The 15,818-nt window shown below is 53.0% G+C and overlaps 1 protein-coding gene across 13 annotated transcripts in view; it reads right to left on the minus strand.

The window, feature by feature from the left end:
- Positions 1-3,336: 3,336 nt before the first annotated feature.
- FNBP1 (formin binding protein 1) overlaps positions 3,337-15,818 on the minus strand; it is a 173,824-nt gene continuing 161,342 nt past the window's right edge. For 7 of the 13 annotated variants that reach the window (XM_015411671.1, XM_015411662.1, XM_015411608.1 and 4 more), the window contains 2 exons: positions 13,420-13,559; positions 12,349-12,544 (listed from right to left, as the gene is read on the minus strand). In XM_015411671.1, the coding sequence (XP_015267157.1) occupies positions 12,366-12,544; positions 13,420-13,559 (319 nt within the window). In that variant the 3' untranslated portion in view covers positions 12,349-12,365. Of the gene's footprint in view, positions 4,075-12,348; positions 12,545-13,419; positions 13,560-15,818 lie in introns of those variants that run through there. The other 6 variants (XM_015411679.1, XM_015411657.1, XM_015411649.1 and 3 more) reach the window with 2 other exon arrangements.

The raw sequence follows: 15,818 nt of genomic DNA on the forward strand, positions 1-15,818 counted from the left end.
CCTGTTCCAACAGCCACTTCAGACAGTAGAAAGGTCGCCACTGAAACGTGTAGGTGTCCCCTTGCATCTGTTGGGTTTCTAAAACACACCTGGCTTTCCTACTTGCAGAGATCTGCTGATCTTGAGAAAAAAGTGTAATCTGCTGCAGGCTTAACCCGGTTTGGGATTTTCAGTCCGGGGGGGGGGGAAAGGGGCATTTTGCGGGCGCCAGAACTGCCTGCTACAGCGGCAGGGGCCCTCGGTCCGTGATCTTCGGGTGGTGCTTTTGGAGCAGTTTCTGCACTGCCACTGGCTGCTGAGTTACCTGACAACTCTTTCCACGGAAAGTGGGTAGCGGTGAGTACCGACGCCCTGACAAGTGGAAATTTTAATTTCCAAAAGGAGCTAGGCACCAGGCCGCGCCATAATTTACCGCTGCAGCACAAGAGCTGCTTGCTTGTGGTTTCCATCTCATATTGCAGCTGTAACTCCTGCATGCCTGGCTGTGGCGATACATGAGTCCCCGCTTGCTCGACTGTTACCCTTCCTCTCATGCATTAAGAGGAGGAGAGAGCTTTCATCTTAGCCGGCAAGGGCGGAAGTGCTGGTGCCCCCTGCAACGGTGCTGTTGGAGGCCCCCGGGGTTATTTCCACGGGACAAACAGCATCACCAGGAGTAGCCTGGGAAGTGCAGGTGGCCCTTGGGGTGCTGCAGAAGTCACCGGACTCAGCAGGGCAAACAATGGGTATCAACGCAGCCACTACTCCCCCTGGAAATCTGGCGGCAATGCAGAAAAGACAACTGGTGAACTGGCAGCAAGGACCAGTGCCCATGAAGGGCCTTGGCCAAGGGGCCCCTGAGGTTCGGGCAGAGTGGTTGGCGCTTGGCTCTGTTTGTTTCTGCCCCACCAGGAAATTGAGTGTAAGTTAAATGGTTGGTCCGCTCCTGACAGCTACATACAAAGATCACTGTTGGATCAGCCCTTTCCCCACAGGGGTCAAACAGACATTTCCAGGAAACTGTCTGCAGGGCATAAAGGCAACAGCCCACCTGTCCATGGCTTCTGAACACGGAGATTTCATTCTGCTGCAAGGGCTCAGAGCTGTTGACGGCTCAGACCTTCGTGACACTGGCTTATCCCCCTTTCCAGCTGTGTAGACCGGCAGCCAAGCAATTCTCTGTAGCACCCACCAGGGGAGGACTTGTATCACCCCTTCCTGTCCTGAATGGGAAAGCAGAGGCAAATTTTGCCTATGCTAGCCAACAAGAGACTCCAGGTAGAGGGGTATGCACACGCTAGGAATCACCACTTGGCTGTTTTGTCCATCAGTGGGTTGTAGTTGAGAAACTGCCCTTGGGCGTTCACCTGCTGATTACCACAACCTGTCTCCAAGCACTGCATTTCAGGGGATCTGAAAGTTATTTCCATCAGCACTGGTGTAGCTGTGATAGCCTAAACCTCCACCAGCCATTGACTTGGAATTGGTGCTTGGGGCCACAAGCTTGTGTTTTCCCCACCTGGTAGTCCAGTGGACTGGGCTGATGTGGTGGCCAGTTGGCTACTGCCAGAATGGAGAGCGGCCACGAGCCCGCTTGATCCAGAAACTGCAGATGTTTAGGCGGCAGAAGAGGGGCTTGGAACCCAACCTTCGCTTGGCCATCAATCTTCTTGTGGATCGCTCAAAGCCACGCAGTTTGTAGAATCGATGCTGTGGTCTCTCCAGTGCGAGCGAGTGCTGATGACGAGCCCTGCCCCCCCCCCCAGCTTTTCCTCAAATTATCAACAGCATGTGAACAAAAAAAAGAGACCAGGCCCAAGTGAGAGGCTAAGAGCTGTGCTGTGATAAAGCGGAGTGCAATCTTGCGTCGACACGGGGGTTTTTTTTGTGAAAAGCAGAAATAAATAATGTAAGAGCACACGAGTTGACATGCAAAGAGGAGAAGCCGGATGAAGGCGCCAAATGAATTAGAAAGAGCAGCAGAGCAATTAAACCGAGCACCGTAAAAGGCAGGTGGGCGCAGGCAGCAGGGCGAGCATGCAGGCAGCGGGAAACGGTGGTCTGTGGCCAAAAGCAGGCGGGTGTGGGCGCGCAAGGGGAGGTTCTGCCCTGGGTCAAATGGCACCGGAGGGAGGGCTGTTCGAGCCCCTTCCGAAGCCGGCTGAGCGCTGGGGAGCCCCAACCCCAGGTGCGTGCTGGAATGCCTCTCCTCCACCACCTTCACAGGGGGCTCAAAAGGGAACCTAGGATGAAGGGGGAAAGGCTGCATGCCCCACTGTGCAAGAGGCGGGTGGGGAGGAGAGTGTGCCAGCTGTTTGGACATAAAAGTGCAAGAAGGAACGGGAGAGGCAGCTGGACCCCTGCAGAGGGGAAGCCTCGTTTTCTGGGCAAGGCCAGGATGCAGAAATGGTTCTCTCTCTTTGGGGGGGGGGGATCTCCAAATAATTGTCAGGCACGTTTTCAAACTATAAAGTGCTGATCTGTTTCTCAAGCGAGGGCTGCCAAACACGTGAAGTCAGGAGGCGGCCGACACAAAAAACGCCAGCAGGATTTTCAGCTGTGCTGCGCTGGCACCTCCTGGCTGGTGGCCAACTGGGGTTTGCCTCTCTTGGGGTGACGTGTGAATCGCCCCCTCGGCTGCATTGTCCAGCAGACAAGATGTTTTTAGCTTGCAGAGGGGCTTCCTGGAGCAATCATGTTTTTTCAGTGCTAATGGGGCCAAATGAGATCCATGATCATCTAGTTACTTGAAATAATGTATAAGCCCCCTTTTAAGGTAGCTCAAGGGTGCACTGAAAGGTCAGCGAGGGGCCGCTCACGTGCGGCATGTCGGCCTGCTGAAGGCTCCCAATGTCTAACCCCTTCCTCGTGCAGTCTTAGCACAGGAATTCTCAGGGCGGCCGGAATTAAACAATTTGGAGGTACGGCCCAATTCCCAGCTGCGACGGAAGCAGCTGTTGTGCCTCTGTGTGACTCACTGCGCTTGGTGCCTCTTACAGGGGCAATTCAGTTGCACTGCTGCACTGTGAGTGACTGATGAGCCTATCATATCCAATGCAAAAAGCTTCCTCATATTTAGGGAGAGGCAGCCAGCTGTGTCTCTGTAGGAGTCACTGATCTGGGCAGTTCCCTTCAATTCAGAAACGCACTCATGGCAGTGATTCATGCAGAAACCTGGGGAGGGGCTGTTCTAAGGGCAATCAGTTCTTTCTCCTGCACATTCTAAAAGTGACTCGGGACATAACTGTGGTTCCTTGCCTCCATTTTTAAGGGCTGCAGCCCCACCTCCGGTCTACCCAGCCATGCAGAACAGATGCTCCAGAATTGGAAAGCGCATGCGCGCCGCAGCAGGTGGGTTGCAAGTCCGGCCTCTGCAATATCTAGGCCAAGGAACTCCTGCAGCCTCTGCCTCGGAGAGCCACTGCTAGTTGAGGTGGGCCGTTCTGAGCTCGGCAGGCCAAGGGTCTGACTCCAGCGGAAGCTGCTCCCTAAGTTCAGCTCTGGGGAGGGCTGGAGGAGAGAGCGGGGCCAGCAAGGAGACGTAGCTGGGTTCGAATCTCACTGCGGCCTTAAAGGCACTAGGTGGCAAAACGCCAGTTCTTGGCCTCAGCTCCCCATCTGTAAAACAGGAATGACCATCACCCGACTCGACTCCCTTTAAGAATATGCTTGGCTAGGCAGATGCCCTGAGGAACAAGAGCTGGGATTTCGGGGCGTCTCTCTTTTGTGTTCTACAGGAGACCCCCCCCTGGAACTCTGAACACAAAGGGAAGGAGAGGGTGGGGCGGGGAAGGGGGGGGTGTTAGTGAATGCAGCGGGTAGCATGCCAGAGACTTTCGCAAGCAACGGATGGATGGCATCGAGGGATCGGGGATGGACCCTACGCTTTCATCCTGGGGAGTTTTCTTCTCTCCCCTCTCCACGGACTCTCTTCCCAGCAGGGGAGTCTACGAAATGTAGGTAGGGGTATTATTTTTTTAAAATCTGGATGTGAACTGGGTGTTGTTGTTTTTTAAAAAACCAGACCATTTGTTTCTCCTCCTGTGACAAGCTCGCCCCGAGAGTCTTGCGCCAGCAACCAGCACTTTTAGGAATCTAAAAACATAAAGAGAGAGAGAGAAAGAGAGAGAGAGAGAAGAGGCTTCGTTAGGCACCCACCAGTCGGAGCGGTTAGAGGAAGGGAGGGTTTCTGGAGGAACAAGGCTACCATGGGGGTGTAGGGGGAGGGGGGAGCCTTAAGGCAGAAATGGGATAAAGGGGGAGGGGCGGGGGCACAGCAGGTTTTCTAAGGGAAGCTTCTCATTAAGGCACCAGTGTGAGAAAATGAGGAGTCTGGAGTGTTCATTCCCACCATTTCCTCACAACAACCCTGTGAGGTAGGCCAGGCTGAGAGTTTGTGATGGGCCCAAGGCTTAACCAAAGCTCCAAGTTGCTCTTGAGAGACCCGAAGGGGAGAGGACAGTGCCCGCGGCACAGCATGAGCACAAGCACAGGAAGCTTGAAATGCATTTGGGAATTGACAGATTGTCAGGTGGCCCTGTCATAGAGTTGGAATGTGGAGGGGTGCACCTCCTCCTCCTTCCCAGCTCATCCCTGTTTCGCTTCTGGCTGCTATCTCTGGCCTGACCTTGTTATATTTTCCAGCTGCAAAATAACTGGCCTGGGAAAGTTACCGGCTTATGTGCTCGGCCGCTTGCTTGCTAGCTAGCTTCAGCCCCCGCGTGTGTGAAATATATTCATTGGTTTTGGCTTATTGAGGGGGGGGGGAGTTTGATTATACTAGAAGTCAGTGGCCATCCTACTGCAGGCCATTCCTGACACAAGATGTACACTCATTCTTTAGTTCCGGACTACCAATAAAACACATATCTCCTCAAGAAGCCTTTGTGTGTGGTGTGATCCTGCTAAGGAGCCTGACAAAGTGTCAGGAATGGCTTGCAGTATGATGGCCACTGACTTCTCTTTGTCTGGTAGACGGGTGACCACAGCAGAATGGGGGCGGGCGGGGGGGTGCACGTATCTATCGGCAGCAGACAATGCCTCCCCCATTTCTGCTCCCAGACTCTGAAGCCTGAACCTCTATGATGTTAGACTCCCCCCCCCTTTCCTTTGCCATATTTTTTCTTTCTTTCTTTGGTATTTTTGCATTGTTGCGTGTGTGTGTGCCCGTGGCCTGGAAGTCATGGTGACCTCTGGCGACTCCTACTGGGGCACGGAGGACGTTCAGAAAAGTGGCTTGATGGCCTGCCTCTGCGTCCCCGCCCTGGTATTCCTTGGAAGCCTCCCATCCAAATATACTTGCCAGGGTCGGCCCTGCTTAGCTTCCGAGAGCTGACGAGATTGGGCTTGCCTGGGCTGTCCAGGTCAGTAACATTTCTAGAGCAACATTAATGCTTAGGCCTGCACTGATCTTTCTTCCTGCCCCTCCCCCCTCGGGACGGTAACTATTCCTGTGAGCCCAAGACAGGGGAGCAGTGAGATACTCCAAATAAAACTGGAGAATTACCAGAGTCAATAATCCCCTCTGGTGATAGCCACGGGCAGCCAAGACTCACGCACCCCTCGTTTTCCTCCGCCTCTTCTGTACCGCAAGTGATTCTGCAGCTGAACCACCACCCAACTACCTTTCTACAGAAGCCCTTGAGAAGTCGCTGTGGCTCTCCAGTGGTCATGCAGTCACAGGATTCAGCAACTATGGGAGGATAAATCAACTGCTTTTGTGGCCGGGTACTTAAAGAAAACCCCACAAGCTTGAGAAAATAAAACTTTTGGGTTTTTTATTATGGGCAGGGAAACAGCAGTACAGCTAAGAGGAGAAATACAACAGAACTCTTTTTTTTTTTTTTACGGAACTCAAAATGGTTCTAGCTTTTGACAAACCTCCAGCAATGAATGCAGAATTTCCTATAAAGTCGATTCTGAAGCAGGAAAGTGAGAAATGCATAGGGAAAAAACATAAAAGAATTTAAATGACAAAACCAGAGCTTGTGCACGACTTGGTAGGTTAAACAAAACAAAAGATTCAGTTAGCAAGAAAAGACAAAAACAGATCAATACAATAATGATATCAAAAAGCCCCTCCCATTCAAAACAAGGGAAACAATTGAAAATCCATCTTTTAAGTTTTAAGTTAAATTATGTACAAATAATTTTCCTTTCCAGAAAGAAAACTACGGATAACCTATTTAACGGAGATTTTTTTTTCCTTTTAAATAATTGCCATCAAGAGATTATAAACAATACCTTTTTTTAAAAAAAAAAGGAAAGAAGTTTGGCAAATGTTAAAATGATCACATTGTTGATCCTTGACTGAAAAGTGCATCGGTGAGGTTTCTGATCCGGAGAAAGACTCACTTGGCCTGCAAGCCAAAATCATGGGGGTGGGGGGGAGAGGGGTTTAATTTACATTCTGAGGAGGGAGGGAGCAGCAGGGGTGCCTGCAGGAACCACATCTCCATCATTAGTCTTCAAGCGCCACAGCTTTGAGGAGAAGAAACATGGGCCATCTTTGCAAACGCCCGTTCCAAAATCCCTCTCTGTCTCGCAAGGTGAATGGGGGAGGGTATCACTTATAGGGGAGAATTGCCAAGTGGGACGAAAGGTGCCCTCTCACCCCCGCCCCACATTCCTATTTCCTGTCTCTGAGTGCAGCTCAAGGGGAACCAGCCATGGGGGTAGAGTGTGGGGTGGGGAAGGGTTAAGCATCTCCCTCCAGTCCAGTGATTGTCTCCCTATGAATCCCTCCCTCCCACCCACCCCCACACACTGAGTATTCCAAGGCAAACGTGGGGTTGGGGAGCCTGACTTGGCCTCCTAAGGCTGCTCTAAAGTCCCGTAGCCAGGGTTTTGTAATTCAGGGGGGCCTTGAGATAAGTCAGGAGCACTGGTGTCACAAAATAAAAAACAAAATAAAAAATTTTAAAACTCACTTTTGCAGCATCCACACTCTGCCTGCCTAAGTGGGGAGGCAAGTCGCGCTTGGGGAAGGGGTGGTGGTGGAGAGTCCTCCAGGCGGCCCAGAGAGTCGGGAGTCCTCCGGGCGGCTCAAAGAGCCAGGGGCCTGGGTGCTGGACGGAAGTTGGGGGGCCAGGCCCCGAAATGCCCCAATGTAGCTACGGGCCCGCTCTACATAGTTCTGCACAGACCACACGTTTTCTTCTACTAGGAGAACGCCAAAGATGGTATTTTGGGGAAGAGGAGGGGGGAAAGGTCTTCCAAAGGAGGGAGGGGTTTTGAACATAGATCTAAATCTGTCAGGCATTCAGTCTCAGCATCCCAAGCAAGGGGCTCTAAGCGGAGGGGCCTCGTTGGGCTTGGCAGGTCAGTCACAGGCAGGGAAGTTTGAGGGAAAGTTGCTCCCCCCCCACTTTAGGCCACAGACACGTGTGGGCTGTTAAAAATGTGGACTAGCACCTTTTTGTTGGCTTTGACTGCCGGGGGGGGGTTTTTGACCCTTGCAAGCAAAATGGCCACAGGACAGTCTTCCCTCCCGAGCTGAAGCCCCAAAGCCTGAGAGGCAGGTTCTGGGTTCTCAGCTTACCCACACCTTCCTCAACGAGATGATCTCAGAGAGCCACGGTTGGGGGGTCGGGACCCAATTGGTCTGAACAAGGACCCGTGACTGATGCAGCTTGGCTCAATAGCATGAGCTTCCCTAAGCCACGTGCTGATGGCGTGCTGGGGACTGTACTGCACAGGCCGTCCTGCTGCATGGTGCCAAGGGAGTGGGGGGACGGGGACGCACAGTCCACGGGGGGCTCCTTTCTGATTCTGACCAGGCTAGGAGATTCCAGTGGACGCTCGCTGCCTGCTTGCTGGCACAAGTGGAGCCCGGTTGCGCCTGAAGCTGAGATCCTCCCTACGGAAATCCTGACCCGTTCTACTGGCAGAGGTTCTTTCTTCTGGCAGAAGGAGTCTAACCCCAGTACAGGATGCACTCTTGCTCAAGTACATCCGCTAGCTGAGTGAATTTCCAGGATCCAACCCATTAACAAGGCGGGGAGGAGCCACAACTCGAAACGTCAAGAGGCTCCCTGAAAGGGGAGATGGGTGGGTGGGAGGAACCATTAACTCCCCATCCCTCCCCTTCTCTTCCCCAGCCTCTGAACAAACCACTAGGATGAAAGGGGGAAAAGATCATGTGAGCGGCAGCTAAAGGCCGCGTCACACATGTTGGACAATGGACTTTCAAGGCACTTTAGCAACTGTTGGCAGCTGGATTTTCTTGTGTGAAACAAGAAACTCCAGCCCCAAACTACTGTTGAGAAGAAGAAGAGATTGGATTTATACCCCGCCCTTCACTACCCAAAGGTGTCTCAGAGCGGCTTACAAACTCCTTTCCCTTTCCCTCCCCACAACAGACACCATGTGAGGTGGGTGGGGCGGAGAGAGCTCTTGACAGAAATGGCTCTTTTTCAAGGTCAGCTCTTATCAGAACTATGGCTTGCCCAAGGTCATCCAGCAGGTGCAAGTGGAGGAGTGGGGAATCAAACCTGGTTCTCCCAGATTAGAGTCCACTCACTTAGCCACTGCACCAAACTGGTGTAGAGACTGGATTTATACCCTGCCCTTGACTACCCAAGGGAGTCTCAGAGCGGCTTACAAACTCTTTTCCCTTCCCCTCCCCACAACAGACACCCAATGAGGTAGGTGGGGCTGAGAGAGCTCTTGACAGAAACTGCTCTTTTTCAAGAACAGCTCTTATCAGAACTTGTGACTGACCCAAGGTCACACCAGCAGGTGCAAGTGGAGGAGTAGGGAATCAAACCCAGTTCTCCCAGTCCGCGCACTTAACCACTACACCAAACTGAACGTGCGTTGTCCAACATGTGTGAAAAGCAGACTATGTCACCTCCAGTCATAGGTCTTCCCTAGAAAAAGTAGGCTGTGGAGCCAAAAAAAAGAAAAGGATCAGCAGAGGCAGATGAGGAGAACTGGGGGTGCCTACGTCCTCCGGGACGGCCTGCCTCCGCCCGGGGAGGGAAAACAAACAAAGGGAACATTGCCAGAGAGATGCGAAATGATCTTTGTATTTTCTGCCTTGCAGTTGCTAAGATCACAGAAAGTAAGCTGGGCTTGGTTCCAAAAAACGTATACGTCTGTGCACGTGTGTGTACGCACGCAGACACACACACACACACATAAAATTTTGCATGAAGAGGGACTGAATTTATGCAACCTGCATGGAGCTTCAAAGCGACACACAGCTGTCTTCTCAGAGGGGGAGGGGTTTTGTGGGGAAGACGAGGATGCTTCTAAGGGTCAGTCCCCGAGCTGTTCTGACATCAGGCAAGGATGGAGAGACAGAAGGTCCTCCGGCTGCCATCGGCTGGCTTGCTCTGATCCAACGGCAGGGCCGGGCCGGGCAGGCAGAAAGCTCTGGGCCAGGAGAGGAAGACACAGCAAGGGCCTGGGAGAGGGACGTGGGGGGGTGGGGGGAGAAGGAGAGGGCCAGGGGGAGGAAGAGACAAAGCAGCCACCAAAGAGAAGGGAAATCCGGAGATGAGGAGCTGGAAGGCGGGCAGGACGGGAGGGGGCTCCAGGACCCCTGGCTCGGTGTTGAAATGCCTTTGGCTGCAGGCCTCTAAGCTGAATGACACTGTCAAACTTTGCAAATCTGCCTTTTCTCTGTGCTCATCGGGCAGAGGCTGCCCTGTGTTTAACCAAAAGGGAGAGAGCCTAATTTTCTTCCAACGAAATTAACTTTGGTAAGATTAGCACCAGCACTGTGCATTACTAGCTACAGGAGGAAAAGGGGAGGGGAAAAGAAAAGTGCTCTCCGTGGGTCAGGCAGGGCTTGAGCTTGGATCCAAAGACCAGGTTTCGGGGGAATGGGCGACTGCAGTGGAGAACAGAGCTCGCCCACCTCTTCCCCGGGGAGAATTGCCGCCCTACGCAAGTGCCGGCCAGGGAGGGGGAGTGCCACAGAGGCAGAGCCAAACGAGGAATTCCACATTACTCTTTTTAACCCGTTTTGAAGCCGTTTTTGATTTGTCGTGGAGTAAATAGGGCTGCCATTTCACACATGGCTTTCCCCTTCCAGTAAAGAGCTGGATGTGAAGCAGTTTGCCATTTCAGACTGCACCGGTTTCCCCCCGCCCGCGTGGGGGATCTCCGGCTTTTTTTTTTTAACGTTCACTTTAGAGCACTATAGCGCTATAACACAACACTCCAGGCATTTCAATGGGGTTGATATAATGTGTTATAGCATTATACTGTTATAGCGCTATAGCGCTGTAAAGCAAACGTTAAAAAAAAAAAAAACCGGAGATTACCCACACGGGTGAAAAACAGCGGGGAAAAGAGCATCGGAACTGGGAGAGGAAACTGAAGACTACTTGGAAGCGGTTGACAGGTAAAACGCTTCAGCCCTGTTTCCTAAACGGGACAGAAGCGTTTGTGTGTGAAATTACAAATATATTCTGGTAGGGAACCGGTTCTAAAACGGTTCTGTCTGAAATGACAGACCAGAAACTGTTTGGGAACCGTTCCTCTTCCGGATTATATTGTCTGTCTGAAATTCCTCAACGTCTCGGGTGCAGGATTGGACACGCAGTCAGAAGTACGTCAGGGGACGTCACTTTAAAAAGCGTTCATTCACTTGGCACTGTGAAGGGGGAGGAGTTTCCAGGTTCCCTCCCTCCCTCGGGCACATGGAGCCGGAGAAACAGGGCAAAAAGTCCATCTTCCCTTTCCACTGGTGAAAGTGAACCGGGAGGGAAACGAGAAATTCTTTCTCTCCCCTCGCAGTACAGCATAAATGAGTGCTTTTTAAGGTGAAACACCCCCCCCCGGGTTGTACATCTAAACATGAGTCCAGTTGCACACCCATGCATCAGGCATATTGTTTAGTTATGCCCACAGACAGCGGGACAGGCAGGGGAATTCCCAACAAGGTGACGTCACCTGGTGAAAAAAACGTGAAAGCGGCAGGAGTCTGGAGAAAGCTCGGGAGACATTATACCCTCCTCCTCCTCCTCTCCAAAAAGCCCCCCCTCCTTGAACCAAAAGCATCTTCCGAATATTCAGTCCAGCTCTACTGCCATCTAGGACACTTTCCCACATTGACTTGTCTGTGGAGGGACCCCTGAACACCTGCCATGGGCACATCTCTGCACTGCAAAGGATCCTCCCCAAGACGAGTTCCCAGGCCCACAAAGACCCCGGCTGCTAGTGCCTCACTGTTGCCCCGCCCCAACTGAGAAGCTCACCTAGAGCACCCCCGATTGCCCTCTGTGGACGGCAAGGGAAGACCAGCGCCCTGGGGGCCCCAGCACCTTCCAGAGCAGCTTACCCACCCACCCTCCACGGCTGCCTCACTGAGGAGCCACCGATGGGTCTCAGACTTCCCTTGGGAACACCAGAAAGTCCCCACATGACGGCTTCTCCAACATGGAGAAAAACGAAAGGTCCATCAAAATCCCAACACTGTCAGGACGAACAGCTCGAGGCGGCCACAACACGCTTCGAACACTTCCTTGAGGAAACTTTGCAAACCAGAAGTCACTGGCAAAAGGAGCTTTGTAAGAGTTCTGGCGCTGTGCGTGGCAAGATGAGCAGTCCTTCCAAAGGAAAGAGTTGGCCCCAGATGGTTGCGCAGATGTCCCAAGATGGTGTTTTTCAGAAGACGGGACAGAGGCGGCACGTGGCCGTGCTCTGCGTGAGTTAGGCAAGTACCTGCCCTCACAGATGCTGCTGGCCACACAAGAAGGGTCAGTCTGAGCTGCACCCCTCTGTCTCGCCTCTGCACCCAGCTTCTGAAATTCCCCCTTCTTGTTTTCAAAGGGCATCTATAAGGGCTGGAGACTTGTGCTTGGGGAAAAAATGAAAATTGAGATTCTGAGGGTGCTGAATTCCGACCTGGAAACCAAATACTGCACTGCGAAGGCTGTGTGACCCAGAACCAGAAAGCCAAGGCTTACCTAAGCCTCCTGATTGTTTCACAGTTCCCCGACCCCTGCAGGATCTAAGTCTGCTCCCTGACTGTGGCTAAGATGATGCCGTGGGGAAAGAAATACCCCACCTTCCTACCTACAGGAAGCACAAGGGGGGAAATATTCATTAAAACTCGCCTCCTGTTCTGCGTTTCAAGTGATGCAAAGATGCAGACAGACAAACAGCAGACTGAGTCTCTCTTTCTCTCCCCCCCCCCCCCCCCATTGCTATTCTCCGTCACCTCTTTGATGCCCCCAGCTGACCAAGCTTTTCGGGCACTTAAAAAGAAACAGGAAACTGCCGCATTAAGGATGGGAGGAAACGCCCTTCCTGGGACTTGGCAAAGTCCTTCCCAAATGGCGTCATCCGCAAGGCAGAGAAAAGTCTCCGGAGCACCTCCCTGCGGAGGCAAGGAAGCACCAGGGAAAGGGTGTGTGTTGGGAGTGGGGGTGTTAAATGTAAGTCATAGCACCTTTGGCATTCTTCTCCAAAAAGACTTCTACATAGGAGGTGGGGACGTAGCCTTCCTCGTCCTCGTTCCGCCGGATCCGCGTCCAGCCGTCGCCTTTGTCCTCCTCTATTACGAATAGCATTTCTCCTTCGGTGACGGAGATCGTTCCCTCGTTCTGGCCTGGGAGACAGAAGAGAGAATGGGCCACCAGCTTTCCACGTTGGCGTCAGGGGCGTGCTTGCTGAGAAATCTGCCCCGCGTGCGTGAGAGAGGACGCAGGGGCATTTTTGCAGGGGTACACTTAGCCCGCGTGGGGTTGTGGGCCTTGTTCTTCCTCTGTGTGAGCCAAGGGCTGGGCCAGTTCTCTGGCTAAGACATCCAGGCAACTGCTCATGGCGAGACAATGAGAAAGCCATCGTTGCCCCACATCACTCAAATGGGCCCCCAAAGTCACCAGCTTTCACTGCCACAGGAGGTGGTGGTGGCTACAAGCATGGACGGTTTCCAGAGGGAACTGGATAAACATATGGAGCAGAGGTCCATCAGGGGCTATTAGCCACAAGGTAGAGATAGGAACTCTCAGGCTGGGGCAGGTGATGCTCTGTGTTCTTGGTGCTTGGGGTGGTGGGGGGCAACCATGGGAGAGCTTCCAGTGTCCTGGCCCCACTGCTGGACCTCCTGATGGCACCTGGTATTTTTGGCCACTGTGTGACAGAGTGTTGGACTGGATGGCCCTTTGGCCTGATCCAACACTGGCTTCTCTTATGGCCTGGTCCGGGAAAGGAGTTTGTGAGCCACTCTGAGACTCCTCCGGGTAGTGAAGGCTGAGGTATAAATCCAATCTTTTCTCTTCTTCTTCTAGGTTAGGCTGAGAGAGTGTGACTGGCCCAAGGTCACCCAGCAAGCTTCCATGCCAGACTGGGGATTCGAACCCGGGTCTCCCAAACCCCAGTCCAACACTCTAAGCGCTAAACCATGCTGGTTGAGATTTCCACAAGCCATTTCCTGCCTCAGCCCTCTAAACTAGCTTTTCACAAAGTCGAAACGTGGGTTACCTTCAAAGGTGTACAGAGCTTTGCACGTCCCAATGGTGGGCAGCGGCTCTTCGTCATCGAACTCGTCGTCGAAGTCCGTGGGCGGGGCCTTCATCTCACTCTCCTGGCTCGGCTCCTCTGTGTAACTGCCATCTGGGCTGCTCAAGACAGGAAAGAACACGACATCTATAGCGACAGGCCTTGTGGGCCGAGGGGGGGAGGCGGGACGCTGGAGGACACACCTCTGTGGTCAGCCCCCCCGTGCGGTGGCCCTCCTCACTGCCCCCCCCCAGATAACAAGCAGGGCTCCCACACCAGCAATACGAGGCTCTGGGAATCGTTTCCGGTTGTGAAAGTGATCCTGGAGGGGAGTAAGCCAAAGAGAACCTTCCCCCCTCCCCGTAAGCTGTACTACCAAAGGAGAGAGAAAAATAGGGCTACCCCAGGCAACCTCCACATTCGGAGACACCAATCCTCTAATCCTCTGAATCCCAGAGCCCAGAGGCAACAGCAGGGGAAGGCCTCGGTCTCTCTGCCCTGTTGCTGGCCCTCCAGAGGAACTGGCTGGCCACTGTGCGGTTCTTAATGTGCCAGCAAACCAAAAACAGGGAAAAAGAGGCTAGGGGGGGCACCTTCACTGTTCTACGAAGCCCCTGCATGTTTCACCATGAAAGCTTTGTCAGGGAGATCAGAGAGTTCACTTTGTACTGAACCTGTTCTATTACCTTTTCCCTTTTTGGTGAGCTGAACGACAAAGGATTTGAGGAGAGTCTTCCAAGAGAAAAAGACAGACTGGCCTAGAGTCAAGGACTCACAGGGATGAAATGAGGACTAGATCCTTGATGTTTACATGGAATCGATTCATTAACGAAAATGCTCGCGCCCTGCTTTCCCCACCTATTATGTGTTTTTGTTTAATTGTGTATATATTTTATATATGGCTTGAGCGCATCAGGGCTCGGAACCACTCTTAGGGGGAGGAACACAGAGCAGGAGCCAGTCCAAGAAACGTGACTGACACACGGAATGTGCGGGTGCAAAGCGGCGCCAAGTCTCAGCTGACGTAGGGCCACCCCATAGGTTTTTCGGGGCAAGAGACGCGGAGAGGTGGCTTGCCATCGCCTGCCTCTGTGTAGAAACCCTGAACTTCCTGGGTGGCCTCACATGACCAAGGACTGCCACGGCTGGCCCTGCTTACCTTCCAAGGTCTCACGAGAGCCAGCCCGCCTGGGCTAGGTCAGGGCAGGCACGGATGAAGAAGAGAAGAGAGAAGCCAATGCTGGATCAGGCCAGTGGCCCCTCCAGTCCAACACGCCGTGTCACACAGTGGCCAAAGATACCAGGTGCCATCAGGAGGTCCACCAGTGGGGCCAGGGCGCTAGACAGGGCACTGTTGTTGTCCCCCCCCCCAAGCATGACTGGCCCCAGACCAAGAGTTCCTATCTATACCTTGTGGCGAATAGCCACTGATGGACCTCTGCTCCATATCTATATATCTAATAGCCAAGGCGCCCCCTCCATGCGGATATCTAAATCTGCACATCGGGGGCACTTGGGGGGCAGGGAGGCTTTCCTGCACACTTGGAGCAGTCTCCAGGTGTGCAGAGAAATCTAAAAAGTTGAAAAAAATATACAGGGAATACTTAAATCCCCCCAAAAGTAAAAGAGCATTCCCTGCGCATGCGCAGAGAACGCTCTGGCTGTTGGGGGGGGGAGGCTTGGTGGGCCTGTGCGGCTCACCGCCAGGGCGAGGAAGGTGGAGAAGAAGGACTGGCGGGCCAGGCGGCTGGGAGCCATGTGGGCCTCGCTGTCGGTGCGGGGGGGTTGGGGGGAGAAGGATTGGCGGGCCTGGGCACCACCCTCTGAAGAGAAGGCCTGACCTCTACGTCATGACTTCACTGCCATGGCGACCTGAGTAGGCATAACATTCCCTGTGTGGCTGACTGGAGCAGGAGAAGATGACGGGTCTCTTTCTTTCTATCTCCCGGACTGGTTTTCTCGTCCCAAAAACGAGGGAGGGTTTCTGGAGTTAGTTTTGGGGTTTGTTTTTTTGTTTTGTTTTGTTTTTTTCACAGTGGCCGTCTCGGAAGGAAGAGATTGGAGGGAGGGGGAAAGTTAATCTGATCGGAGCGGGATGGGATGGGACGGAGCCCAGCGAGCGGAAACATTTCCCCTGGTTTCTGAGTGACCCAGGGCTTTTCTGGGGTTGCTGTTGGGGGTTTTTTGGATTTTTTTTTACACAGTAATCGTCTGTATTTTCACAGAAGAGATTGTCTGTATTTTCCCTTTCCCTCCCTTCCCCCCCCCCTTTGCAATAGAGAGACTCTGGCTAGGTGGAGGCTGGGGGAGGGGAGAAATGTTCACTTTGACTCCTAATTATGAGTGGAGCTCATAACATATGGGGAGCTACAAACGGCAGG

Source organism: Gekko japonicus, unplaced genomic scaffold (genome assembly GCF_001447785.1).
Source record: "Gekko japonicus isolate JY-2015 unplaced genomic scaffold, Gekko_japonicus_V1.1 scaffold463, whole genome shotgun sequence".
Taxonomy (NCBI): domain Eukaryota; kingdom Metazoa; phylum Chordata; class Lepidosauria; order Squamata; family Gekkonidae; genus Gekko; species Gekko japonicus.